Source organism: Alternaria metachromatica (assembly GCF_023757995.1).
Source record: "Alternaria metachromatica strain BMP 0045 chromosome Unknown scaffold_4, whole genome shotgun sequence".
NCBI classification, from domain to species: Eukaryota; Fungi; Ascomycota; class Dothideomycetes; order Pleosporales; family Pleosporaceae; genus Alternaria; species Alternaria metachromatica.
The window spans coordinates 203,383-229,518 of NW_026055495.1; the positions used below are offsets into that span (position 1 = coordinate 203,383).

Below are 26,136 nucleotides of genomic sequence, written 5' to 3' on the forward strand. Positions count from 1 at the left end.
TCTTTTGATAAATTTCCTTCAGGGGTGTCTAAGTTGCATCGGAAGTAGCGTTGTGCAGATCTCACGATGCTTTGGTATACGGGAAGCTGACCGTTCTCCATAATTGGGTACGGGCTTCGATCCTGTTGGTTCGGGCACGCTAACATCCGGAGGGTACCCCTGGTAAGTGCCGCCAACTACCGCATCGTGCATACCAACTTCAGCCAGGTCTTAGACCTTTGGGGACGGCTAGTATCATAACTCTCGCAGGTGCCTCCTGTTCGGCGCGGGTGGCGGTTGCTTGATATTGGCCACAATCCCACTTTCTCCCCATCTGACCTTTCTTCCTCGGGCACTACCCCGGATCCATAGGTAATAGTCTGGCGCCTAAGGTTCCGATCGAGAGCAGTTCACGAATCACAGGCGGGTGGTTGTCATCTCCACAGGCTCTCGTGCAGCCCAAAGCGTCCTTGGAGATGGCCGTCGCCCGTTGTGTACTATCGACCAAGAGATCGACAGCGGGGTCTTTGTTGAACGACCAGGTCAACCGCGGCCATGCTCACGTCGCCGATGCGCGTCATGCAGACTATGGGTGACAGCAAACGTGATGGCGATGTTGGGTACGTACCTGCAGATTGGTATATAGCATGCCCGACCCATCTGGTCTATATTTCATTGCCAGCATCAAGTCTTCTCATCAATCACAAACATGCACTTCTCTTCTCTTCAATTAGCTTTAATCGCCGCGGCGCCCCTTGCCAGCGCTTGGCCAACCGCCATCTTGGACGCTGCTGGTCATGATCCCGAGCTCCTGAAGCGCGCCGAGGAGGCCGCGAGACTGGTGAAGCTGCAAGGCCGTCAAGGTGGTGCAGGTGCTGCAACAGCCATCTTTGAGCCAGTGCCTAAATTCGACGCAAAGGCCCAGTACATCAACATCTCCAAGGGTAGCGGCCACGAGTACGTTGCTCCAGGAGCGGATGACCTCCGAGGACCTTGCCCTGGTCTTAACGCGTTCGCCAACCACGTGAGTCCTCCACTGTGTCCTACTTAGTTGATGATACTAACACGTTGAAGAACTACCTACCCCACAATGGCTACGCCACTGTTGCACAATACATCGAAGCCACCCAAAAGGTGGTAGGCATGGGCCCCGTACTGTCGACCTTCCTCTCAGTTCTTGGTGGCGCCCTCGACGGTGACCTTCTTAGCTGGTCCATGGGTGGCACGCCATCCATCGCGCAAGCAGGCGTCACAGGTACCCTGGGCAATGGGCTGAGCGGCTCCCACAACAAGTACGAAGCCGATGCTTCGCCAACAAGGCCTGACCTTTACCAAGCTGGCAACAACTACAAGACTGTCGCTAGCCAGTTCCAAGAGCTGATTGACTACTCACCCGGTGGTGTCGTCACCTTGGATAGCTTGACTGAGTTCCGAAGCCACCGCTTCGATGTGCAGAAGCAGACTAACCCCTACTTCTTCAACGGACCATTCTCCGGTGTGTTGGTGCAACCTGCTGCGTACACCTTCATCTTCCGCTTCATGGCCAACCACACTGCTCAAGACCCCACTGGTATCCTCCCATACGACGTCCTCAAGTCGTGGTTCGGTATTGAGGGAAACAACGGTAACTACAGGGCTGTCCAGGGCGGAGAGAAGATCCCAGAGAACTGGTACCGTCGTGCTCTTGAGTACCCTTACGAGACCACCTACTTCCTTGCGGATGCTGTCAACGCTGCTCTTCTCCACCCCAAGTTCCTCGACATTGGCGGGTACGTTCATCCTCCTCTGACGTTGCGTAAAACTCTTACTAACACACTTTCAGAAACACTGGTACTCCCAACTCTTTCGTCGGTGTTGATGTTGCCGACTTGACTGGCGGTGTCTTCAACGGCGCTTCTCTCCTCGAGGGCAACAACCTTGGCTGCTTCGTCTACCAGGCATCAGCCCAAGGCAAGGCCGACATTCTTCTCGGACCCCTCAACGCCCTCACCAGTGCCATCGGAAGCCTGATCGGACCTCTTGGCTGCCCAGAGTTGATGACGCTCGACAAGAACTTGCTCAAGCAGTTCCCCGGCTACACCAAGTCGCCCGTCTACGGTTAGAACAGGTGGAAAAGGAAAGGAATAATGTATATAGTTAGTAAGATGTCAGGTGTAAAGACGTCCTGACAGTAGTATAACGAAATGAACATAATGACACGACTTCACAACCTCTGACCTCTCCTTGCGATGCTTTCAATTGTGTGTTGCCCCTTGCTAAAGCAAAGGTGTTGAGGAATATTATGGTTCATGACTTTTGCTTTTCGCCGTCAATGAAGTCACGAATGGTCTGTTCGAGCCCAATGTCTTCACTAAACCCTAGATCTCTCGCTCTCGCCGTATCGTACTTCGCCGGCCAGCTCAATACGATCCTCTGCGTAGTCTCGTCTCTCTTCTCTTTCACCAAAGCTCTCGTCTCCTTTCCAGCGACCTTTTCCAAAGCGTCCAAGATTTCTCCGCTCGTAGCTGTGTAACCGGGTAACAGCACTTGGCGGAAGTGCCCAAACTTTTCCGCCGGAACTTTAATGGCATGCACGAGGTTTGTCGCCAGCGCGCGCGGTGAAGTAAGCCATATGCCAATGCTGGGGTCGACTGGTAGCTCTGACTCTTTTCCATGGATCGGCTCGCGTACAATGCCAGAGACGAAGGATGAAGCCGCAGCAGTTGGTGCGCCTGCTCTTACGAAAACAGTTGGTAGGCGCACGACTCGTCCGTCAATAAGCCCGCGTCGCGAATAGTCGTTGAGAAGGAACTCAATCATGAGTTTCTGTGTGCCATAGCTCGACTCCGGCATGGGCACAATGTCCGTCTCTGTTGCTACGTTTTCTACTGCTTTCCGACCAAACACTGCGCAGGAAGAGGTGAAGACTACTTTGATTCCTGGTCGCTTGATCCTGATCGTATCCAGTAGCTGGCGTACAGATTCGAAGTTGACTTTGAGACCAAGCTCGAGGTTTGCTTCGCTACCACTCGACATGATGCCATGTAAGATATACACGGCATCCGGCGATTGGGCGATGAGGTCTTCGCATGCGGAAAGCGATGTGAGATCTGCCGACGTGCATTGCACGTTCTGCGACGATGTTGGATTGGGAGGCGGGTTAACGTCGGCTAAAATGAGTGCATCTGCGGTGTTTGTCTCGATGAGTTTCTTTGCCAGAATTTGGCCGACAAAGCCGCCGGCCCCAGTAATTAAGACTTTCATTTCAATCTCTGAACGACGAATGCGAATTTGGAGTAGGAATTGGAGTAGGGCTTGGATTCAGGTCTCTTACCACTGCTGGATGATGCCGTACTTAACATTGTCGACGGTTCGGTGACGATACCGATGTACAAAGTGGGGAAGTGTGGGGACGGCGCCTGCCCCGGATCATTGTCGGCCGAGTTTGTTCCTACTGCTTCTTCATAACGAAGGATTCTCAACCATTACGCCATGCATGAGCGTTTCCATATGTTCCTACTGAGCGCAAACATCTCTCAGTGTTGCACATCTCACACTTCATCCATTCCAGGTTAACACAACCGCGATGTCAGCATCCAAGAGCCTAGTGAAAAACCTGCTCGTAATTTCGTCGGTTAAAGACCCCGATGGGGTGCATGCAGCTATAACATGACTAGTGACGACGTTGATCCGTGATAATCTGGGGTACTAGAAAAGGTACAAATAACCATGATGGGGTAACGCCAATCCCCACCTCCGCAGTCTTCTCATCCATCAATCATGGCGCTTGCTGCAGCACTCCTCCTTGGACTCGGTCAATTTCATCTTGCGACTGCTGTCAGCTCTCTGCACGTCGACACATCTTCTGGACCGGTTGAAGGCTTTACAGATGACATCACACCAAACGTCGCACAGTACTTGGGTATACCCTTTGCCGAACAGCCTGTGGGAGCCCGACGCTGGTTGCCACCGGCTCCAAAGTGCAGAGCGAACGAGACGCTCAAAGCAACCAACCTAGGCCCTTCTTGCCCCCAGTTCGAGGGGGATGCACCCAATGTCTGGCTGACGGACGCGCCCGAGTTCATCATCTCGCCACGCGACTACCAGTCAGAGGAATGTCTGAATCTCAACGTCTGGGCTCCTTTGTCCACCTGTGAGACCGATAAAGATGAGTCGGAGCCGTTGCCGGTCCTGGTCTGGATTCATGGTGGAGGTTTCGTGACGGGCGGACCCACGGTGCCCTACCAGGTTCCAGCCAGATGGGTGGAACGAACAGGAAAGCACATTGTCGTTGGGATCAAGTAAGTCTAGCTCAATCCATATGACCCAACACATGTCTTACCAACACCACAGCTACCGTTTGAACATCTTTGGCTTTCCCAATGCCAAAGCCCTTGCCGATGACGAACAGAATCTGGCCTTCCTAGATCAACGTCTCGCTCTAGAGTGGATGTAAGTGTGCATACATGAACTTGTCATGGATCAGTTTATTATACCCATTTCTTCTTCTTGGATCTGTAGTCTTCTTAAATTCATGGATCAGAAACTTACTCATCTTGCAGTCGCGACAACATAGCCAACTTCGGTGGCGATCCAGATCGTATCACGCTCTGGGGCCAGTCTGCAGGTGCCATCTCTGTCGATTACTACAACTTCGCTTATCCCGAAGACCCTATCGTCTCGGGCCTGATCATGAACTCTGGATCGTCTTTCCTATCCATCGCGACCGCTGATACCCAGCAAACGAACTTCACCTTCGTCGCTCAACACTTCGGATGTGACGAGACCGACCCCGATGCCGAAATCGACTGCCTGCGCAAGATCGAATCGAGTGACATTGAGAGCTTCTTGAAGGAATACTCTGACAATGGTACTTCGCCGGGTGTGAGATTCGTCCCAGTCGTCGACAATGTCACGGTCTTCTCCAACTACACGGAGCGCGCTCAGGCCGGAAATTTCACGCTCAAACCGGCGATTATTGGCACAACGGACAACGAGGGTAGCGCCTTCCCCGCATACAACGCGACATACGGGCCACCACAGGCTGAGGCCGACGCTGCAACTGCTAATAACTTCCTCTGCCCAATTGTGAAGACAACCTACGATCGCATGGCAGCCAACACGACTACTTTCCGCTACCTGTATGCCGGAAACTTTAGCAACATTGCACCTCGGTTCTGGCAGGGTGCATTCCATTCGTCTGATCTGCCGCTATACTTCGGTACTTACGGTATTGCGAGAGGCAACGGTACAGATTTCGAGAGAGAGGTAAGCGAGCAAGCGCAAGACTACTACCTTGCTTTCGCGGAGGATCCAGTCAACGGGCTACCCAAACTGGGATGGGAAGGCTACAAGTCCAGTGGCGAGGGAGTGTTACTTGGTTATGATGGAGAGGTTACGCAAAGCATCGCGGCAAGCGAACTAGAGAGTGCGTGTGATGGACTGGAGCCGAATGGCAACCCTCTGCCGCCGTTGTGAAAGAACACGACTAGGGCTTCTTGTAGGATTGCGGCGTAGCGAGAGCGTCGTGCAAAACCAATAGCTTGCTATCCCAGTTAGTCCGCATGAATTACACAATATGATATATTGTCGAAATCTCCTGCGCCGCTACATTCATTTCCATGCAAGAGATCGATCGCACCACGTTCGCGGCCCAAGAACCGTCTCCCCGCCTTCCTTCGCTTATCTCTCATCTTGCGTATCGAGCTCGGTAGAAGATCCAAATGCAGTCTCAGGTATAAGCCTGCAGACATGGATATACGCAAGAGATGTTCAGTAACCGTGACGAGATTTGAGAAAGTTCGGCTACAGCACCCCATGCTGACCTCCATATATAGCTCAAGCCACCCGGTATAGCAGGCGTTCTCGTAATAGGGCACGGTTCTATGAAACCGAAGACCCTGGACCCTTGTCATCTCTGATCTGACAGCGGCCCGTAAAAGCAACTCGGCTTCTCATGCACGTCGTTCACACATGGGCAGCCACCAAAAGACGGCTCGGTGTAGCCGATATGAGATATTCACAGGGGGTTCACGGTTGCTTCTGGGCGATTAGCGACTGCGCCATCGATGTATCTGCGGGACTAGGTGCGTGATGCGACGATCGCCGATTGCGATGTGACAGCTGGGGGAGCATGCATGGAGGATGAAAAGCAAAGTGTGGCGTAGTCGTGGCGTATTGGGACATGCGAACAACCCTACACACGCATTTGAGATGCAAACAATCAAAGGACCGGAAATGGCTAGACATACTCACAGAGTCAAGTAACGGCAATTGCTGACCTAAGGTATGCATGAAGTTGACAGTGGCTGGTGCGCGAGCGCGAAGCGTGACACGTGTCTGTGGCTTCGACGTGTGGCTTTCACTGCCACTGCGGGGTTCAACCTTTGCACTTGCCGCATAGCGTGTTTGAGAAGTGACGTCAACCTGGAGCTTCCAAGATCAGGTAGCAACAAACAGGAACGACACGTGGTGTAGCGTTCCAATTGACGAGCTTCAAAACTGGTTGACAGTCCTTCAACCAAACTCCTCTACTTTACGAACTCCCTAGCCCTTGAACACGCACTGCCCGCTGCGAGCTACTAGACCTACCAGCTCGACAGCTACTAGCAAACCGAATACAAAGACGGTCATTCTCACTGCACATCATGGCTAACCAGGCGCCCGCTTCTCTCGTGGAAGCGTTGACAGCCTCTGGTGGTGCTGAACCAGCTGGTAAATGCCACTTCCAAGCCTTCGTCCGCCGAATGTTGATGTGATCAATGATCAATGCCGCGATGGACGCACGTTCACTCATTGATACCGACTTTGGGCACGAAACATGCTAACGCGCATGTACCAGGCTTCCTCAACGACATTGTCAAGAACCTCTGGCCCAACATCTGCGTCGCAGGCTCCAACATCATCAAAGACACCGTCGAACCTATTCTCGCTTCAACACTACCTGGCCCTCTGAAAAACCTGAAGTTTGTCAAAATCGACTTTGGCCACATCCCCATCGGCTTCTCCAACGTCGATGTCCACAAGACCAAGAATGACGGCATCAAGCTCGATATGGACATGACCTGGGAAGGTGTGTGTGACTTTGAGCTTGACGGCAGCATGGTGCCTAAAGTGGTAAGTTTTGAATGCAATGGTAGAAGTAATTCAGATGCGCTAACGTAATATGCAGGGTGTTGAGAAAGTTCATATGAAGGGCCGAATCAGCGTACTGCTGTGCCCTCTAGTAAACATCATCCCTTTGGTAAGCCCTCACAACATGTCGCATGGTATCGAGTCTTGTACTAAAGCAGTCTCCAGATCGGTGCAGCACAAGTCGCCTTCCTCAACACCCCAAGCCTCAAGCTCGACTTCACCGACGCCGCCAACATTGCCGACTTCTCTGTTATCGACAGCACCGTCCGCAAGACCATCCTCGGCATCATCGACAGCATGGCCGTACTCCCCAACCGCTTCCTCGTCAAGATGATGAACGACGTCGATTACTTCAAGTGCCACCAGCCCCACCATGGCATCATCCGCATCACAGTCGCCCGCGCAACCGGGATTAGTGCTCCCAAGAAAGGCGAGAAGAAGAGTACCATGAGGAAGCTTCTATCCAAGGTCAAGCTCGAGGACGTACCAGATTGCTACGTCAAGGTCAAAGTAGGCGCGGAAGAAGAGTGGAAGACAAGCGTCGTGGATAACAACCACGAGCCAGAGTGGAACGAGACCCACGACTTCCTAGTGTCAGACTTCGAGCAGGACATCACCGTAGACATCCAGGACGATGACTTGGCAGGTGATGACGACATCGGTATTGGCTCCACCAGCGTCAAGGAGATTCTCCTCAAGGGCGGTTCGCAAGATTTGGAGCTCTCACACAAGGGCGATGCTACTCAAGCGCGTCTCCTGATTCACGCCAAATTCTTCAACTTCGTCAATGACGCACAGGTTCTTTCTTCGGCCAACGCTCAAGGCCAGGCTGAAGGCCAAGTCTGCGGTCTAGCCACCGTCCTCATTGCCAGCGCCGGTGGCCTCCAGGGCAACCGCGACGAGCTCAACCCCAGCGTCAAGGTTACCTGGGGCGACAAGACCTTCCAGACCGCAGTCAAGACGTACACTCCCGGCACTGACATCTTCAACCCTTCTTTCGACCAGGCGTTCCGTATTCCGCTCACTGCAGCTATGCTTGCGAACCCTGGCGCTTTCAAGATCGCGTTGCTGAACAAGGACGTCGAGTTTGGAAGTGCGCAGGTGGGCTTCCAGGATGTGATGGGTGCGGAGGGTATGGCTGTGCACGACACTTTTGATGTTGGAAATGGCGCAACTATTAGGGCTGCGGTTATTCTGAATGGTGCTAAGTTGGCTGAGTAGGGTACCAGTCGACGATGAGGGAACGGTTTGATGGGGGCGATACATAGCATAGTGAACCTGCGAGCTGCATATCAATAGCAATGAAGACATGAATAACGGCATCATTAATTTGTGTAAAATGTTCGAAACGCCTTGCTGAGATAGTCGCGCTTTGTCGTAATCGCACACGCACACATACGTCTTTCGCGGCGCGCAATCACATCGTCGCCCCCGCCGCCGTCTCCCCATCAACATCCAAAATCGCACATTCCTCATCATCCTTCGGCTTCACCAACTTGATACTCACTTCAGGATCCTGACTATACACCCTCAGACCCAACACACAGACCGCGTTCCACGGCTTAGGCTGTTGCGCCTGAGGAACGTCTTGTGGAGGTGGAGGTCCGCCGTAAACATGGTTTCCACGAGGATGAGGATATCTGCGGAAGTCTGGCGGTGGTTGGGAGTGGAAGCGTTGTGGGGGCGGGAATTGTTGGTTGGGGCTGTAAGGTCGGGGGGATTGGGATGGACTGAAGTAGGGTTCGTTGGGGAAGGTTTCGGAGGTGGGTGTGTGGTCTCCGCCGCTGTTGTTGCTGGGGTCGTGTGGTTCGAGTGCGGGTTCTGTAGCGGGCTCTGTCTTGTCTGAGGAGTCCTTTAGTTGGATTGTGAGGTTGGCCGGGGCGTTTGGCTTGTCGTCTGTGTCGGATGAGGTGAGTTGCTCGGTACCGTGGCTAGCATCCTCAGGCGCATCCGTCGCAGTGGTTTGCTCCGGCTGCGAACCGTTGTCTAGTGGTACTGCCTCCGACTTGCCCGCCTTTTCAGGAGTCTCTTTTATCTCGTGGTCGTTCTTCTCTTTCTTCCAGGCCTCATACTCGGCTTTCTTTTCCTTCTGCCACGTTTCAAACTCCGCCTTTTCCTTTCTCCACGCTTCGAATTCAGCCTCCTCTTTCTCTTTTGCCTCTTTCTTCTTTATCTTCTTCTCTTTCGCCTCTTTCTTTCTCTGTTCCTTCTTCTTCTGCTCTTCCTCAGATAGTTCGAAGATGCCTTTGGCATTTGCAATATCGTAGTTGAGACCAATCTGCCTGAGCTTTTGCGGGTTACGTTCTGCCAGCTTGGTGACGACCTCCGGAACATCTGGAGCCTCTTTGTTTCTTGACGCTTCGATCTTTGGCAAGACTTCGTATACTCCGGCTTCAAGGTCAACTTCGGCGGAGATACTACGGTTGCCAAACCAAGCACCTCGAGCGCGTATGATGTAGTCGCCTGTTGCAGAACCCTGCTCTTGCAATATGAAGTGCAAGTCGAAGTCATATTTGCCTTCTAGACCCTTAAAGTAGCGCTCATCCAGCTATGAAGAGTCAGTATGTTGACGACGAATAATGCCTTGCGACTTACCTGACATAGGACAAAGACGGTCGGCCCAGATTTCTTGATTTCCACCGAGAACTTTGTGTTCACATAGCCAGTAACCCATGCGACCGGTACGCTCGTCCAACGCTGCACTACAGTCCATTCCTCGTTGAAGAGCCGCGTGCGGTCAAGAAGATCGAACCTCTTGAGCAGATCTTCATACGACATCCAGAACAGGCCGTCATCTCCAAATTTGTGGCCTAACTTGTCCATCCAATATGCCGTCCATTCCCGAGACCCGTCGGACCAGGGTCCAGTCCACTCGCCCATGCCGGCATGAACTCGTTTACCCCAAGGGTTACGTATGAGCACCAGTTGGTATTTCGTGCCGTCCTCGCCCTCGGCGTCAACAGCCTTCAATATCGAGTAAGCGTGGCTCAAAGCAAGCCCCCTTCGCGCGTCTGAGTCATCTCCATCCATGCCTGGTGAGGAAGCTGAGAAGAGAAATTCCTTGCCAGCTTGAAGCAGTTCTGCCCACAGTCGTTTCTTACTCAGAACGCGATCAGTAAGAATCTTTGTTGTAACGCCTCCTGTCAGGTCTTCCACCGCTTCGCCGCTGCAGCCACCGGCAATGGCATCATAGTCTCCGTGCACTGTAAGCTCGTTAGTAATCTCAAACATACTCCAAACGACCGCGGCTGGCGCAAATCGCGCATACCTTTGGCGTAAGCCTTCTCCAACAGCGGTAGCCATGTTTCATTCTCATCAACGCAAGATGCGAAATACAGCGCTTCGGATCCAGTCTGGTTATTCTTCTTGTACTTCTTCTCCTTGGTGTTCGCTGGGTCATACTGGTCCCCAAAAGCGGTGTCAAAATCGCTGCATTCGAGGTACAGGTTGTCGTCAATGACTGTCCAGATCCACTCGCCATCTCTGTAGAAGACGAACCCATAGACGCCACACTCCTCGTCTCTAGCAACACAGATCTTGTTCATTAGAACAGGATTGCTGCAGATAGTCGCCACAGCAGCAATGAACCAGCAATCGCCATTCGAGCCTTGTCTGAGATCAGAGCTGGAGAAGCCGTCGAGTTCGAATTGCGGGTTTTCGAAGATCCAATCAACGCGATGCACAGAATTGGGGCCGTCTTTACTGCTCTTCGGCCTGTTGGTCAGGAGCTTGGCCGTAGCTGTGAAATCGAACACCGCGCCATCAGACATGACTACCCCACTTTGAACCAGCGTGGAGAGAGCGTTACCCAGCCGCATAGGGCTGACTTGTGGATTTGTTGATTTTGCTGGCTCCTCTTTGAACCAGCTCATCAAACCCCATTGGCAATTTTTGTCTGACAGATCTTCAATGTCAAAGTCGGCATCGGTAAACTTCTCATTTGTACGATGGCATTCTTTGACGACGCGGGCAACGCGAGCGCGACATTGCGTAGCGGCCGCTTCATACGATTCAGCTGCATTCTTCCCTGTGACGGTCCCCTCCTTACGCTGCGTAGGCAGTAGATGCGCGTACAAACTCGGTGGAAATATTTTGGTAACCTTCTCGGGTCGCTTCGTAATGAGATTGTCCCAGAATTCGTTGATGACCTCCTGAGGTGCGCCGGTTTGTGTGTCCTCGCTTCCCTCAGAGATCATGGTTGCTTTTTCTCTGCGGGGCCCGGGCATCTGTAACGCTTTGGCTGAACTGGTTTGTTGGAAAGCAATTATAGTTGTTTAATCAAGGGACGATAGCGGAGACCCTTTCAAAAGCGAATGCGAGCACAGAGAGGGAGATGGAAGGAGATGAACATGTGTTGAAGGTCCGTCTGCACTGGCACGTCGACTATAATGTGTCTTGTCGGTTTGGGGGCCGTATCGTCAGATCTGCAGTATTGGCTGCTTACGGCTGCCTGCGGCTGAACATAACGTCCATCTGGCTCCAATAGCATCTCTCGCGCATGCCAATGGTCGTGCGAATGAAAGCTTGTCATCCCATGGCGATTGTGCAGCTGCTGCAAGTTCCGCAACACACAACAAGGCTGTCGCTCTCTGCGCAAGGCAGCATCGCAGGCAGTGACAGCGACGACAGTGAACGGGTGGGATGTGGAGCGTGAGGCCTAACGCAGAGTAAGCGGTCCAGTTGTTGGTCAAAGTTTGTATGCAGAGTGTGTTCTAGTGCAGGCCACGAGATGGGCCGGGGCACTGTGGCTGGAAGGCGCGGGGCAGGCTGGGCAAAAGGGGTGGCAAGCGCGAACTTCGCGTCCCCCAACCCTTTTGGGCACTTGTAGCAGAACACCGACCTCAAGTCTTATGATCTCATGTATGTCCTTATTCTACCGGCCATATATCCCCCGCATGCGTTTGGCAGGCGCCCGCATGATATATAATCGACTGACTGACTGGTCGCTGTCTGCGATGCGATTGGTAGGGTCGTCTTCCGAGATCTGTCGGTGCGCCTTCGGAACCTTGCGATGTTGCGAAAAGCGATGCTGGAATATGGTCTGATAAGTTAGCTCCCCTGTCGGTACTGGAAGATACGCAACATGCGATGCTCCAAGCTGATGAAGACTTGCGTTGTCTATCTATCAAATGTCGGCGGCAATCGTGTCGCTCCTCATCAGGCAGGCCCGAATAGGGCAATCGTATCCACCACCTTGTCTTCGGACTTTTCTGCGAGACGAGAACACGGCTCGCGAGACTGCGGCTCTTGGGCTGTAGATACGCGCTGAAACCACAGTTGTGCTGGACCCTTGGGCAGCACGTCCATGCCTAGATGTCTTGCGTAGTCGATCGGGAATTGTGGGTCTTTGGAGACAGAGCAATCGGTACCAGGTGTGTTTGGCGACAACATCGCGCTAAGCGTCTAATTCATCGCTTGGCTCTCAGCTGTCTGAAAAGTCATGTTTGGTACCAGCATGCTAGTCATATGTCACTTACTAACAAAGGATCGCACTGCGCAGACCAACCTTGGAATACGATGAGATGCGCGGCACCGAGACGAGGCGGAATCCTACGGCGGTGCCGTTAATACGATGAGCTAATTTCAATGGCAGAACACGACGATTGCCGCAGCTCTTGCCGCAAACTGCAGAAGATGGACGGGCCGGTGTATTCGATCTGGTTATGATATGAAGTAGTCTACTAAGCCGCCAAGGCATGCCGCCTCATGGGTATGTGAAACAGCAACCCCACCCATAGGCGTCTAGATGTACATGTAGCTAGAAGAGAGAGACGAGATAACATTCCTGGACTCCTGATAGTACCGAATAGTGTGTGAAGAATTGAAGACATTATGACTTGCTGGTTTGCACCGGTCGTTGTACTGTAAAGCGACAAAAGGGACAAGATACCGTGTGTGGAAGTCGGCCGTGGAACAGTTAAAGAAAGCCTGGTATCGTAGGATCTGACAGACGGGTCACAACGGCAATCGCCATCGGCCTTGCTGTGCAGGCCCTGGCGAGTCTGAAACCCTTGCAAAGCGGGTACCCCTTTGCTTCTGTCTAGCGAGTCGTAAAATCGATTCCTGCAAGGAAGCCTGCCGTTTCGAGATATAGTCGCCAACGACGGCGACGTGAAAAGTAGAGATGCCTGAACGCCATGCTGAGGTAATAAGGCTGACGTGAAAAATGATGGTGAAAACCGTAGCGGAGATGGGTGGTGTGCGATGATGTGGGAGGGTCGTCAGCCGCCAATGAGAGCTCGCGTGCATCTGGGAACCGGGATCTCGGGTGCTTTGGATCGTAGTTGGCGATCTGTGCATTCCATCTGCAGTCAACGAGTCAGCACCTACATACATGTTGCATCTTACGAATGATCCCTCGCAACACCTTGGCACGTGCCGTAAGTCCAAGGTGTCATTCCTAGGGGAGGGAGAACCTGATGGAAGGGATTGTTGGACTCACCTATGCCTTGGCGGCGCAAGGCCGACAAGTCTTGAGCTTGCATTGCTCGCACTCATAGATGTGAAAGAGTCCAGGAGTGTGACATAGTTGACAGTTCCAGACGACGAGAGTAGTGTCGGACTTGATCAACTTGAAGTTGTGTGTGCAGCTTGCGGGGCGGGCCATGGTAGTCGAAGAGTATTGGTGGAAAGCGTGTGATGAACGGGAACGACTGTCTGGCTGGTAGTGTGAGACACAGATGCTGGGGCACGAAGGCTAGATATAGAGAGCGAGGTGAAGTACTGACCTGTATGCTTGCGGCAGGATACCGGTTGAGGCTAAGGTAGGATCGGACTCGAAAGCGAGGGTGTTCAGGGTACGTCGATTCGTGGCTGGCAAAAGCAAGCAAGACTTGGAATGAGAGCGACGTCGGGTGAGGGTTGTTTACTGGAGAAGGAACGATTTCAGGGTTTGCTTGTTGCTACTGTGAGGACGCTAATGACGCGGATCTGTAGTCCGTCTTATACTGACTCTCTCGATGCCGGGCCCAATGGAGAATAAACTTTAGCTACAGGAAGAGCTGAGTGCATGTCCACCAGGCGCGGTAGTGTGCAACACGCAGCAGCGTGTAGCCGTCTGGAGGTTCTGCTCTCCTGGACAGAGGGGATCCAAAGCGGATGGCTGCTGCACCGATGGAGCAAAAGATGTACTCGATGGTAGCACAGGCAGGCCGGCTGGGGATCTGCTCCCTCTCCTCCAATATGAGGCCCTCTCAAAGAGACGGGCGTGGTGGGGTTGGTCAAACGCGGGCTGGCCGTTCCGCAGCCGCGGCCATGGTAGCATCTCGACGTCGCGAAGCCCCTGGTGCCGGAGCAGGGAAGGGCGCGATGTGAATGTTCCGAGATGCTTCGAGGATAGCGTTGCCGAATTCTATGTGTCACACCAAACCGTGCCTGCATGCCGCAATTCTCCCATGGCACCTGTGCAGTCTGCTGCATCGAGAGATGCTGGCTGCGGTCCAACTAGGGTCCCTTTTCGGCGTCCAATCCGGCGCCTCTCTGTGCACTGGAATGCGGAAGGAGCTTAGGGCGCATGGCGTCGGCAAATTTAGCTTCGCGCCTGCACTGGCTCAGGCTGCTCCTTCCCCAACGACGTGCCAGCCCTCGTCACGAAGTTTTTGTTTTTCGCCTGCTCCTCGTGAACCCCGGAGAATAGACGCACGCCAATCGCACACTTAGATACGCTGTCCTGCCCGACACCATGAACGACGCGTCCGGCACCATCGTGAGCCGCATGGGCTGTCCAGCGTCCCAGACACCAGCTGCCCAAAACGTCGTCCTGCATGCGCCTCCACCCCGTTTCTTGTCCGCTCCACCTGTCTTCTTTCTTTCACCGTGCCGTCATGACATACAGCCCTCCACTGCAACGTCTTCTGCGATACACGAATGCGTCCGCTCTCTGCATTGAGAAGTGCCGTCGGCACTGTCGCCGGCCTTTCCCTTCGCAGAATACGCGCAGCAACTGATGCAGGTCGGTGCATTTGGTCTGTCTCTGGCTGCTGCGTCAAGTCGACCTCCAGCCAGGTTCAGCTCGTCCAGACGGCTACATGCAGCCTTACATTGCGTGTCCTGCTGTGGCGCGCAGATCCACTCATGGCCGCCAAATAGGTCTGCCTCTATATCGAGATTCTGCATGCCATGTCGAGGGCATACCTAGGTACTTGGTCCAAAGCAGCAAGCACCATGCAGGTGGCTGGCGGGAGATCCACTATCAGCTCTATCGACATTGCTTGCTTCTGCGACGAGCAGCCATGACGTTCCGTTCCAGCATGTAATCTCGTTCCTCTAGTATCGGAAGTTAGAGTCCTGTAGCAGTAACATGAGCATAGTAATCACTCGCAATTTTCAGAGACACCCCTGGCCGGCTTTCATATCTGAGGCCTTTATATGCGCATCTGATGTTTCTGTCAGGAGAAGCTCGGTCATGGCTTGCTGGTTTGCGATCCCACCTCTCAGGGGGCATCTGCACAACGACTTGAACCCTATCAACGCGCTGTTCGCGGTCCTGTTGTTCCTTTTCACGTCGACTACAACATCGTCTTTCCTTTGATGACATGACACGATCTGATTCATTGCTGCCAGATCTCATTACTTACTAAAAGCATATCCGAGGTCGGGACATGGCGTTCCAGCGGCCTACCCGGCCACAGGCAGATGATCAGAGCTAGGTCCGGCGCATCACACCCTCCTCTGTGTACCACAGAAGCCTCGATGGTACCTGACTGGACATCACGACGGGAACTACGTTTTGGAGGCGGTGGTGGGAGCTCTACACTCGCTTGGACCCATCGGTTACACCGGATCGGAGTGAACCTGGCGCTCGGTGCCACAATGCAAGATCGCGACAACCATCACGTCCGCTGTGACCATGGCGCCCGTGTGGCGTCCTGCGTGTGGACGAATGCGCGTCAGTCCTGGACGGGGTGACTTCCTCTTCTCGCTAGCTCCATCGCCCGCCGCAAACGCGCCAAGCACGCTTGGCTCACACCCACGCGACCTCTCAAATTCTACCATGGCAAGTGCTTGCGGGGGCTTTCGCTAGCTGCTCAAAAAGCCCCGTTCGCAGCGAGCCTCCAGGTTTGTGGCTTGACACCATGCATCATGGCAGTCAGACACTCCTGTAACGCGACCTAATTTCTCAACCATGCAGCTTTCTGTGTAGACCCATATGGTCGCCGAGGTCTCATTGTCGGCTTGCCAATGTTTCTCCCAGGTGCCCCTCTTCCAGACAAGGATTCGGAGGATATGCTCCTGCGTTGGGTAGTTCAGAATCGGCGATTCAACCGACATCTGAAGATGATACGTGATCACACCACTTTCCACGCTCGAGTACCAACAAATTCGGGCACGCGTCAGACGAAGCACAACGTCTCACCCGCTCTTAAGCTTTATCACGACCTCGAACCAGGCTCTTGGATACGCTTCTCTCCCGCTGCAGCCTCTATTGGCTGGCCAGCCGCTCTACATTGCTGTTGTGTACGCCGTTTTCTGTCAATGCAAACGCGTCCCACGCACAGCAACATCGAGAGACATGCCAGCCATTGCACCATACCTGAGACCCGGCGTTCGGAGGCGGACCGTGCAAACTAGTGTCCGCATACTGTGTGCTGGACAGCCAATCGGGGTGTTTATTTTCAGCCTTACGGCTCATCACACTACCTGAGGATCATGAAAATAGAGGGAATTGCGATGGTCCGGCTCCTCCCCAAATAAAGCGCTGGTGTTCTTCTTTCGGTGTATGCCATGGTGGGACGAGAAAGTTCCCGCTCGATGCAGGCAGATGAGGCGCCGTTTCTTCAGTTTTGCGCACCATCACGATCTTTCATTTACCACATTTGCACGCAGTTGGCTTATTTCCCTATTACAGACTCATGGTACGTACCTACCAGGGTGACACCAGCTCACCGCCTATGTCCGATATTATCCTTCTAGCACTATGGAAAGGATGCAGACGCCCAGAGCACCCACTATTTACCTGGAAGGCTTCCATGAACTGCCGCCAAACCGACTCTAGCGGATCGACCTCCACGAACAGCTATATGGATGCTTCGGGAGGAGCCGTCGAAATCTATGTCTCCCGCATTCGTATGTACATGGCAAGTGCGAAGATCATGGCTACTCTGGATCAGCGTTGCAAATGGCAACGGTTGTCTGCAGCTCGCGCGATCAGAGCAAAGGTCAACGTGCGCCTCCATAGCTACACTAACGCTTCTAAACCGGTTCGAGGGTATGTATGAAGCTGGGAAGGGAACTATAACGGCTACGACAAAGAAAGTCGCGAATCGGTTGAGTTCCGGTGTGGGGATTGATCCAGGTTGAGCAACGTACAGCACCAGGGCCACAGGAGCACAAAGCAAGCGGTGAGCTTGTACGACGGCTTTTGCTTAAGGGCGAGGCTGTCTAGAAAGCACAACTACGATCCATGTGGAGATATAGCTGGCGAGTGGATGCCTGAGGGAACCTAGTTGTATATCCTTTGAAAGTACCTCGTCTTGTTGGTGTCGACTCTATGCCTGCTTGATCATCCACGTCATTGGAGACACATTCGTAGCCCCATCCGTGGCAAGCCTGATGGTTGCAATATCTTCCATGACGCTTTGGACGCCCAATATACTTGCGCAGAACCTCAACAACGACCAAGCCTATCCAATCGCACACTACAGTGACACAACATTGTCCTTGATTGAGAGCTCTCCACGTCAGAGGCAGACACTCAATATGAATGCTGCGGCCCAATTCTCGACTTTATATCTCCCCACAACGTACTAAAGCCCAATGACATGTTGAGAGGCGGAGTCGGATGCATTGCGTGTACGAAGGCGACTAAGTGCATCGTGCGCGCACCGTTGGCCAGGAAGCAATGTGATGTGGTCGCGTGACAGCGCTGCAGCAGCTTGTAAGACGCCTAGTTGATGCACACGTCTGCATAAAGGCAGATAACGATCTTGCTGCTCCTGCCTGGTCTCCCGCTCCCGTAGCTCCCTTGGTCGTTATTAAGTTATCCAGCCGTCTGCTCGTTGCTGTTCGCGAGTCAGGCACACGTTGCTGGTTGGGGTATCTGCATCGGGTCATTATAGTGGGGCCGGGCTAAACCCCTCCCGGGCGGATATCTGAGCTAGCATGTCGAACAATTTTGACATGCACGACCGTTACCGGCGTCCTCACCAGCCCTCACCTCAGTTTGCCCACTACGAGAACGTCACTCTCCTCGGCCCGCCCACCATGAGGGGCGCACTCGTCTTTGGCGGGTCTTCGCACCCCAAGCTCGTCGACGGCATCTGCGACAGGCTGGGCACGAAGCCTGGCTCCGCGACGCTGGGCAAGTTCAAGAACGGAGAGACTTCCGTCACCATTCGTATGTTGGCTAGCACTCTCGCCGCCTTCACGTGCTAAGCGTCTCCAGATACCTCGATCCGGAACAAAGATGTCTTCATCGTCCAGAGTGGAAGCGAGAAGTGCGTAGCCCAGCCTTGGTATGCGTCAACGGCTAATGGGTCAGAATCAACGACTCGATCATGGAGCTGCTGATTATGATCTCGGCCTGCAAAGGCGGCTCAGCCAAGTCGGTCACAGGTACTTGGCCTCTGTAAGGCTCGCTGCCAACTGCTGACATCGCCAGCTGTCATGCCCTACTTCCCATACTCGCGCCAGTCCAAGAAGAAGCAGCACCGCGGGGCCATCACCGCCCGCATGGTCGCAAACCTTCTCCACATCGCCGGTGTGAACCATGTCATGACCATCGACCTCCACGCCTCCCAGATGCAGGGCTTCTTCAAGTGCCCTGTCGACAACCTCGTCGCCGAACCCCTCCTCGCCCGCTGGATACGCGTCAACGTGCCGAACTGGAGGGAAGCCGTCGTTGTTAGCAAGAACCCTGGTGGCACCAAGCGCGTCACGTCTCTGGCGGACGCGTTGAAGCTCAGTTTTGGTATTGTCACAACCGACAGGCGGAGGGCAGGCACGGCGGTGCACTGGAATGAGAGCGCCATGTTCGAGCAACTCCGGCTGGATGGCTCATACGAAACCCCCGACGACCTGGTCGAGGCTGCGCTGGATGCCGACGCTGAGATTACGCCCATCTCCAAGATGACGGTAGACTCAAAGGCAGAACCAGGCAAGTCAAGTTTGAAGCGCGTACCGTCAAACCCCCTGCAAAGGCGAGCCAACGGATGGTCAGAGCCGACCGGGAGCCACCCGCTGTCTAAGAGTATGCGCGCAGGCTCTATCGTCGAGCCCGAGGTACCGCTGGAGCCCATTCGAACAGATGTCGAGAAGAACAAGGAAGAACTCGAGGAGCAGAGTGCAGATGAGAGCGGCGCCGAGGAATACACGGACGAGGTATGTTTCCTTGAAAGGGTCTGTTGAATACAGCTAACGTCTGCAGCGCGCGAGGAACGTCATCCACGGACGACTAGTACAAGGCCATATTGTCGACGATACACATCCTTCTCCCTCAATGTCCGCGACATCGACCAACACCTGGCGCAACCGCCCTCCGTCCGAAGGCGAAAACGACGATATACCCTCGCACATGATGTCCTCTTTCATCTCGACTACCTCCTCCACCCGCAACAGGGACACCGAACATTCGCATGCCCTCGGTGGCACATACGACGCCGCTGCATCATCTGAAGATGAGGAAGAGGACCTCAAGAACCCCGAGCTCGAGACCATGGTCACTCTTGTCGGCAACGTCAAGGATCGCCCTGTCTTTATTGTTGACGACATGATGGACAAATCTGCGTCATGGATTGCGGCCGCCGAGACTGTTGTCAAGCGCGGTGGTGCGACAAAGGTCTACTGCTTCGCTACTCATGGTATCTTTGGCGGCGACTGTCTTGAGGAAATGAGCAACTGTGATGTCATCGACAAGATCGTCATCACGAACGCGTTTCCGATTCCCGACCACAAGCTTGCGCAGGCGAGCCCTGATAAGCTGGTGGTCATCAACGTCGACAATCTGCTAGCAGAGGCGATTCGAAGAAACCACCATGGAGAGAGCATGAGCCAGCTTTTCCTCCACTACGACTAGCACACGGGCTCATCAAACACGGGAAAATGACGGTTCTAGGATTTGGGGAAATGGTTAGCAAGGCGTATTGGTACCGACCACATGGCTTTGAAGGTCGACACGGCGTTATGGTCAGGCACCGAAAAGCCTATATTGTGGCATGAATAACGATGAAGAAGATACCTTATCAGGCTTATAGCCACACATGCAGTAAGTTGCAAACATCAAAGACAGTATTGATACCAGACTCGTCATCGATGTTTACTTTCTTTATCTTCTTTCTCCTTTCTCCTGTAATCTCTGTCCGCGCTTGCAGCCGGACGATGTGAAAACCCCGCAGGTGTCAATGGTCTACCTGGACCACAGACACACCAACGATGCAGGCCTTGAGCCTGCAGGAGTCCCGTGATACGATACGGTGTACTCTTAACGGAACGTTGGAAGAGTGAATACCAGCTAGAGCGCTCCTTGAAAATGCCTGGCGCCTCATAACATGGGACGTCGGGCGTGAGAGGGCTCTTGTACATATGATTTGTGATATTCTGACTGCTTATGCTGTTGTTGGATGGGGTAGTTAGTATAGATATGCACCCTACTGCATACAAATCCCAGCTTTACGCTTCTATCAATACACCTTCGTTCTTATATGTGGCTTACAGTCGAGAATAGAGTACTGTCCCATGTGCCTCGCTCTACATCCATGATATATACATGAAACCAACGCAACTGTACCCCAGACATATAACCCGTTGGCTATTCTCCATATCTAGCCAGGGAACTACCAAATACTCCACATCGTTACTTTTTCCGTTCACCGGACACCGGAATCTTCACCCCACACTAAAGGGTGGTGGCAACCCCACTTGGGGTTCTGCACGTCAAGGACTGGTCTTGTCCTCACCGCTTGTTACACGAGTTGCTTAGTGCGCATCTCCCGCAGCTGCCGCCGCTATCATGGTGTATTCGAGAGTCAAATGTGGCAAGATCCAGGGTATGGAATGCACTTGTGGAGGGTGGAGTGCGCGACAAGGCCGGTTAAGGTGGGTGTGGGTTACGTAGGTACGGAGAATTGCCTCGTAGGATGCGATGGATCTTGCTGCTGCATGGGCGAGATGGGTGTGGTTTGCCTTGGCATGAGATCTCTGGGCAGGTACTAGTTTTCTTCAATGGCATCATCCTCTGATGAAGAGTTCTGAGTTGTACTCGTGTGTAGCTTCTTTTGAACACTTCTGGGCCTGCCACAGTCATGATCATCCATAACCATGAGCGATAGGACAGACCAGCCCTAGCCAGATCTTGACAGCTATACGCGGACTACAGTTGCCTGTCCTACACCTAACAACGGCGTATGCACGACACCATGTCTGAGCGTAGTGCTTGCCGCTCGACTCCGGTTGGCCTGCCGTACACGCCATCAGGGCACAAGTCGAGATAAGGCGACCGTTGGACTCGCAAGCTGCATCAAGGAACTCTCCAATGGCCATCCCTTCTGGTACACCCCAGTCTTTCGCACACTGACGATCATTGTAAGTTGTAGAATATGCTACACAGAGGTGCAGAGGCGCTGCACGTCTCGGCACAAACCCGGTGGAATAAATGGTTAAACTGCCAGGCAAGCAGTGGTTGAATACAGGAGGCGTAGTAGCGTTATCTTCTGCCTGAATCGTGTAGATGTCAAATTGAGAAGGTCTGGAGCTTTGGAGGCGTGGTGGTGCAGGCAGATATGGAATACATGCGGGCGACTACGTGGATTGTCGCAGGTCGCTTAGTAGGGAAAAACGGAGATAAGGTAGCAGATAGCGTCACCTGAGACCGAAGGAAGCCTCGGAAGATTTTCGACTGGCAGCTCCGCCAGCAGCCCACGCATCTTTTCTTCATCACACCATGGCGCCAGCGACGACTCCTTCGTTCCTACGCAACCAGGCTATCTTCGGCTTACCCTCACTGAAGACACATACAGGGGCGCGGATCCGCCTGCGGCCTGTCCTCACCCCCGCATGATGCGAGGCACGCGCCTCGTCACCGGCTAGATTCCCCAGGAACGTTCATCGAAAAGCAAATTAGTACCACATGGCACTGGCATTGGCGTTGAGTGAGCGCGGCCTTGTTATGCAAGGCCAATTGTGTACTCAGCATGAGCAGAAAAAACTGGCCCTATAGCATAACGTGCTTCTGCGACGTGTAGGGGTCGCGTCATCCCCTTACTCCATGCGGCGTTGGCTTGGTCAGAAACATCCCACGAGATCTAACCAGAGAGCATTCTAGCTACACCAACGTGGTGGGTTTTACTAAGTCTCGCTCCACTCATCTCAGCATCTAGCGCTTGCGCACCAACTGACTTGTGAGGACCCGCATGTCGTCCGGCTTGCAAAGAGCGGGTATGCATGCTGAGATTTCGTATCCCAGTTTTCTACAGCTATGCACGGCTCTTAGAGGTTGAGCTTGCTTCACGCGCCTCTTCGCGTCGCTTCTATCTCGGATTACTTATTCCTAGTCGGACTGGTCAGGCCTGCTGAGTGCCCTTGGACCGAGGCGCGTCGTCCTTGCCGAAAGGCTATACCTTCCCTTCTTAAGTCCAAAAGAATTCAGTCTGGCTCCATCTGTTTCTCCTTCCGCTACGAATCGCTGAAATCTCCACCCTGCCGCGTCAAACAGCATAACCTTTTGCCAAGTTATCTTGATAGTCGCCCAAGAGGTCGAAAACGTAGAGACTGCCAAGCCAACTTGACCTGTCTCAACATCCCTAAAACCTTTCTGGAACCAAAACACACAGACCTCTCCATCTACGGAGACCCCAGATCCACGAGCAGCCCGTTCCCACTGGCGGACAAGAATCGCCAAGTACATTTGAACCCACAATCAGCCTCAAATTGCGTCGATCATACACGTACCATTGTACACGCAGCCGGACGCTTACGCACGCGAAACAAGTGTCTTCTGCAGTCTTATCAATCCACGGACGAACCGCGCCATCTAAAGCGGAACATCATTAGTGCACCGGACCCATACGATCGCCAGGGTCAATTACAGCTCCACGGCCAAGACCCAGCGCGGAAGCATCTGCAACATCCCGCGCTGCAACCCCAGGCCTCCTCTCGATTTTTGGCTCCAGCTCTTTTATGCTAGACGAAGCTAGACACGTTTAAACTACGCACTAGGCAGGATACACCGGAGACTCAAGCGCGTCGGACCTTTACTTTTGGCAGATCATCAAAACGCTCCAGCCAGTTACAGAGGTCACTTGACACACGCGAGCCCCGGCGGAACTTGCTTGGCAGCGCTACCCACGGTACCCACGCACAACACCGAACTTGAGAACTTTCACAATTGATAATCTCTCGGGCAACATATAAGAAGTGCCGACCACCTTCTGTCATCCTCCAGAACACCAACATTACCTCTCCATAAAAACAACTCTTTCCAACCAACACCATCACCTCCAACCAACGCCTTACCACCCACGTACCAGCAACCAACACCCAATCTGGCGCAATGTCTTCCACTAGCTCAACCTACCACATTCCCTTCCCGAAAAACTTTCTCACTGTCAACACTCCCGTCAAGAAGGCAGCCAGCCCCGGTATTCAATCTCCCACCGAGCCCGTCGTGCCTGCTCACGGGTTTCTATCCAACCGCCCCGCGCGCCACCAGTCCATTTCCTCCGTCTCCAGCATCACCAGCAGCGTTGCCGCCCCACCCTCCGAGACTAGTACTATCAGCGCGCCATCTTCTCCCGCCACAAAGGCTGCCGATTCACCAGTCCTTGGCCTTAAGATTTTCGCTCCTCTGGCGGTTAACACAAAGCATGCGCTTCCGCCGACCTCTTCCTCGGAGATGAGTGCCGCTGAGAGACAGAGGCGCATGAGCTTTGAGAAGCACACTTTCTTGTCCAACAAGCACTGAGTGTGGACGATCGATATCTCTATCAGATGGAGTTGCACGGAGCAACACCCTATACGCCTTTGACAGCGATCCAGCATCATGGAGCAGCGACAGGAGTTCTGGTCGGGCGTTAATGATGTCATGACTTTCCTTTTTTCTCTCTCATACAAAAGTCGATATACCACAAAAGATCCCTCACGGCCGTTAAGGGTATGGATGGGGGTGGGCATGGGCAGGCGTTTACTTTTGCGGGGTTTGACTAGCCGCCGGGAACAGGCAGGCAGTACAGTACATTGAACAGTACAAGTCACATTACCATGAATCCAAATATCATCATAACTTGCACTTGCTTCTCATGCTATTCTTTCGCAATGTGGTATCGTGATCATGTCGAGGGCTGCGGATACCTCATACGGTAAAGCAGTTTCACGATAATAGCCGTAAGAACAAACCACGACTATTCCCCCACATCTCTGACCCTAAATCTGCGTATTTAATGGCAGCTCACAACTTATATCTCGTAATAATGTCTTCTTTCCCCCACCTGCCACTCGTGTTTTCGCATGTCATTTCCTGAAGCGGACAATCCATCACATGCGCAGACTAGCTTGTCAATTTGAGTTTCCGCCCCGCCCCTTCCCCCGCTGACACGACGGACCTTGTGTTCAGTGTATGCAATTATTGATGCACCGTCAAAGTACCTAGGTAGCGTTGCGAAGGGGAGGAGGGAAGGAAGCACGTGAGCGCTTCATTGGTCGAGAGCGGTTACCTAGGTAGCAATGACCCCGTCTCATTATCTGTGATGAGTATTCCTAATGCTGACACAATTCGCTCCCTTCTCTATGTGAGATGTCGGGCTCTGCAGACCTCTGATCAAGGAGACGTGTATCAAGTTCTCTTAGTTAATCATCGTTACCGCAAAGAACGGAATACCGCGCCAAACATCTTCCCAGCACCGCCAAATGATCACATGATCCCGAACACCCTTCCAAGTTTCCCCATCTCTTCCCCAACCAAACCGCCGACTCACACCCCAGTTTAAACTTCTCACCGTTGCGCAACGATCCCACCTACCAAAATCTCTCACACACCGATTAGCATTTCTTTGTGAACTTTGGAAGCTTATACTTCACTTCATTACACTTTTGCGCAAATGCGCACGCAACAAAGAGAGGGCCGCGCGGTTTTCGGCACGTTGCGGCGCGACTTTGTCGGGTTATATTGATTACATACAATTGTGATGATGGGGATTTGACGAACAGGGTGTAAGGTTTGTTGGTTTTGTTGCGCGCGAAGGAAAGAAGGGAGGATAAAGCCACCAATCAGCGTTTCCGAGATCTGAGTTCGGTATCCGGGTGCCTTTTCTATGACTGGGATTTGATATGTTGTATGTGCAAGATGGAAGTTGGTGTTGGTAGCAGGTGTTAGTTCACGCGCTTGTGTTGTTGCTTCAATTCATGGCGAGTGCGAAGACACGATGAATCATACTCGTCACATGCAGTTCAATATCATCTGTATTGGTATTCGAAAATGGTGGCGTACATTATATCTGCGCGAACGCTATATCAGGGGGAGCCATGAAGAAACCGTACCATCGCACAAGGGCCGTCGTAGTTATGAGTCGATAAAACTGTCGAGAGTTCCTCCTCCGTTATTTGACCATGACGCGAGAGACAGAGAAAAGTAAAAAAAGATGTGATCGAATAAGACACAAATAAAAGGCATATCGTAAAAGAGAGACTATATAGCATACAAGTCCTCTCTCCTCGCGGGCGAAACCCCGTTACTGATTGGGGAGGGGAATTCGGAATGGGGGTGCGCATTCAACTTTTTTTCCTCTCTGGCCTCTGTCTCCTCCGGCTTATCTCTCTCAGTCCATAGTGACATATTGGGAAAAAGGGAAAAAGAACAGCGAGATTTCGGGGGAGGTAAAAGGGCAACCAAGGTTCAGCAATCGAAGAAATCCGACCCCGCAGAGAGAAGTTATGTTCCGATGAAAACAGGCCCATTATCCAAGACAAGAAGGAAGGAGCAGGTCCCAGGGAATCTTTAAACGCCAAAAACACCAATGCTGCGCTCTTTGTATGATAGCTAGAGGCAATGATATCTCCCAAAGTTCCCGTTTCGTGACCGAGGATGTGCATCATGAATGGCACGATCGGGAGTAATGA

The 26,136-nt window shown here is 53.0% G+C and overlaps 7 protein-coding genes across 7 annotated transcripts; 5 read left to right on the plus strand and 2 right to left on the minus strand.

The window, feature by feature from the left end:
* Positions 1–688: 688 nt before the first annotated feature.
* On the plus strand, positions 689–2,081 carry J4E83_002441 (uncharacterized protein; the record flags this gene model as incomplete). Its single annotated transcript, XM_049329387.1, has 3 exons — positions 689–1,003; positions 1,054–1,748; positions 1,802–2,081. 3 exons carry the CDS (start codon positions 689–691, stop codon positions 2,079–2,081), a joined length of 1,290 nt encoding a protein of 429 aa, XP_049191066.1.
* Positions 2,082–2,265: 184 nt separating this feature from the next.
* On the minus strand, positions 2,266–3,222 carry J4E83_002442 (uncharacterized protein; the record flags this gene model as incomplete). The annotated part of the gene is made up of 1 exon (XM_049329388.1): positions 2,266–3,222. The coding sequence occupies one exon, from the start codon at positions 3,220–3,222 to the stop codon at positions 2,266–2,268; it is 957 nt and encodes a 318-aa protein (XP_049191067.1).
* A 516-nt stretch (positions 3,223–3,738) lies between these two features.
* On the plus strand, positions 3,739–5,436 carry J4E83_002443 (uncharacterized protein; the record flags this gene model as incomplete). Its single annotated transcript, XM_049329389.1, has 3 exons — positions 3,739–4,259; positions 4,312–4,410; positions 4,521–5,436. The coding sequence occupies 3 exons, from the start codon at positions 3,739–3,741 to the stop codon at positions 5,434–5,436; spliced, it is 1,536 nt and encodes a 511-aa protein (XP_049191068.1).
* Positions 5,437–6,605: 1,169 nt separating this feature from the next.
* J4E83_002444 (uncharacterized protein) lies at positions 6,606–8,313 on the plus strand (the record flags this gene model as incomplete). Its single annotated transcript, XM_049329390.1, has 4 exons — positions 6,606–6,672; positions 6,800–7,074; positions 7,130–7,201; positions 7,258–8,313. The coding sequence occupies 4 exons, from the start codon at positions 6,606–6,608 to the stop codon at positions 8,311–8,313; spliced, it is 1,470 nt and encodes a 489-aa protein (XP_049191069.1).
* Positions 8,314–8,509: 196 nt separating this feature from the next.
* Positions 8,510–11,288, minus strand: J4E83_002445 (uncharacterized protein; the record flags this gene model as incomplete). Its single annotated transcript, XM_049329391.1, has 3 exons — positions 8,510–9,640; positions 9,688–10,295; positions 10,361–11,288. 3 exons carry the CDS (start codon positions 11,286–11,288, stop codon positions 8,510–8,512), a joined length of 2,667 nt encoding a protein of 888 aa, XP_049191070.1.
* A 7,006-nt stretch (positions 11,289–18,294) lies between these two features.
* Positions 18,295–20,104, plus strand: J4E83_002446 (uncharacterized protein; the record flags this gene model as incomplete). Its single annotated transcript, XM_049329392.1, has 5 exons — positions 18,295–18,427; positions 18,476–18,527; positions 18,572–18,645; positions 18,692–19,410; positions 19,457–20,104. 5 exons carry the CDS (start codon positions 18,295–18,297, stop codon positions 20,102–20,104), a joined length of 1,626 nt encoding a protein of 541 aa, XP_049191071.1.
* A 3,471-nt stretch (positions 20,105–23,575) lies between these two features.
* On the plus strand, positions 23,576–23,986 carry J4E83_002447 (uncharacterized protein; the record flags this gene model as incomplete). The annotated part of the gene is made up of 1 exon (XM_049329393.1): positions 23,576–23,986. The coding sequence occupies one exon, from the start codon at positions 23,576–23,578 to the stop codon at positions 23,984–23,986; it is 411 nt and encodes a 136-aa protein (XP_049191072.1).
* Positions 23,987–26,136: the final 2,150 nt, after the last annotated feature.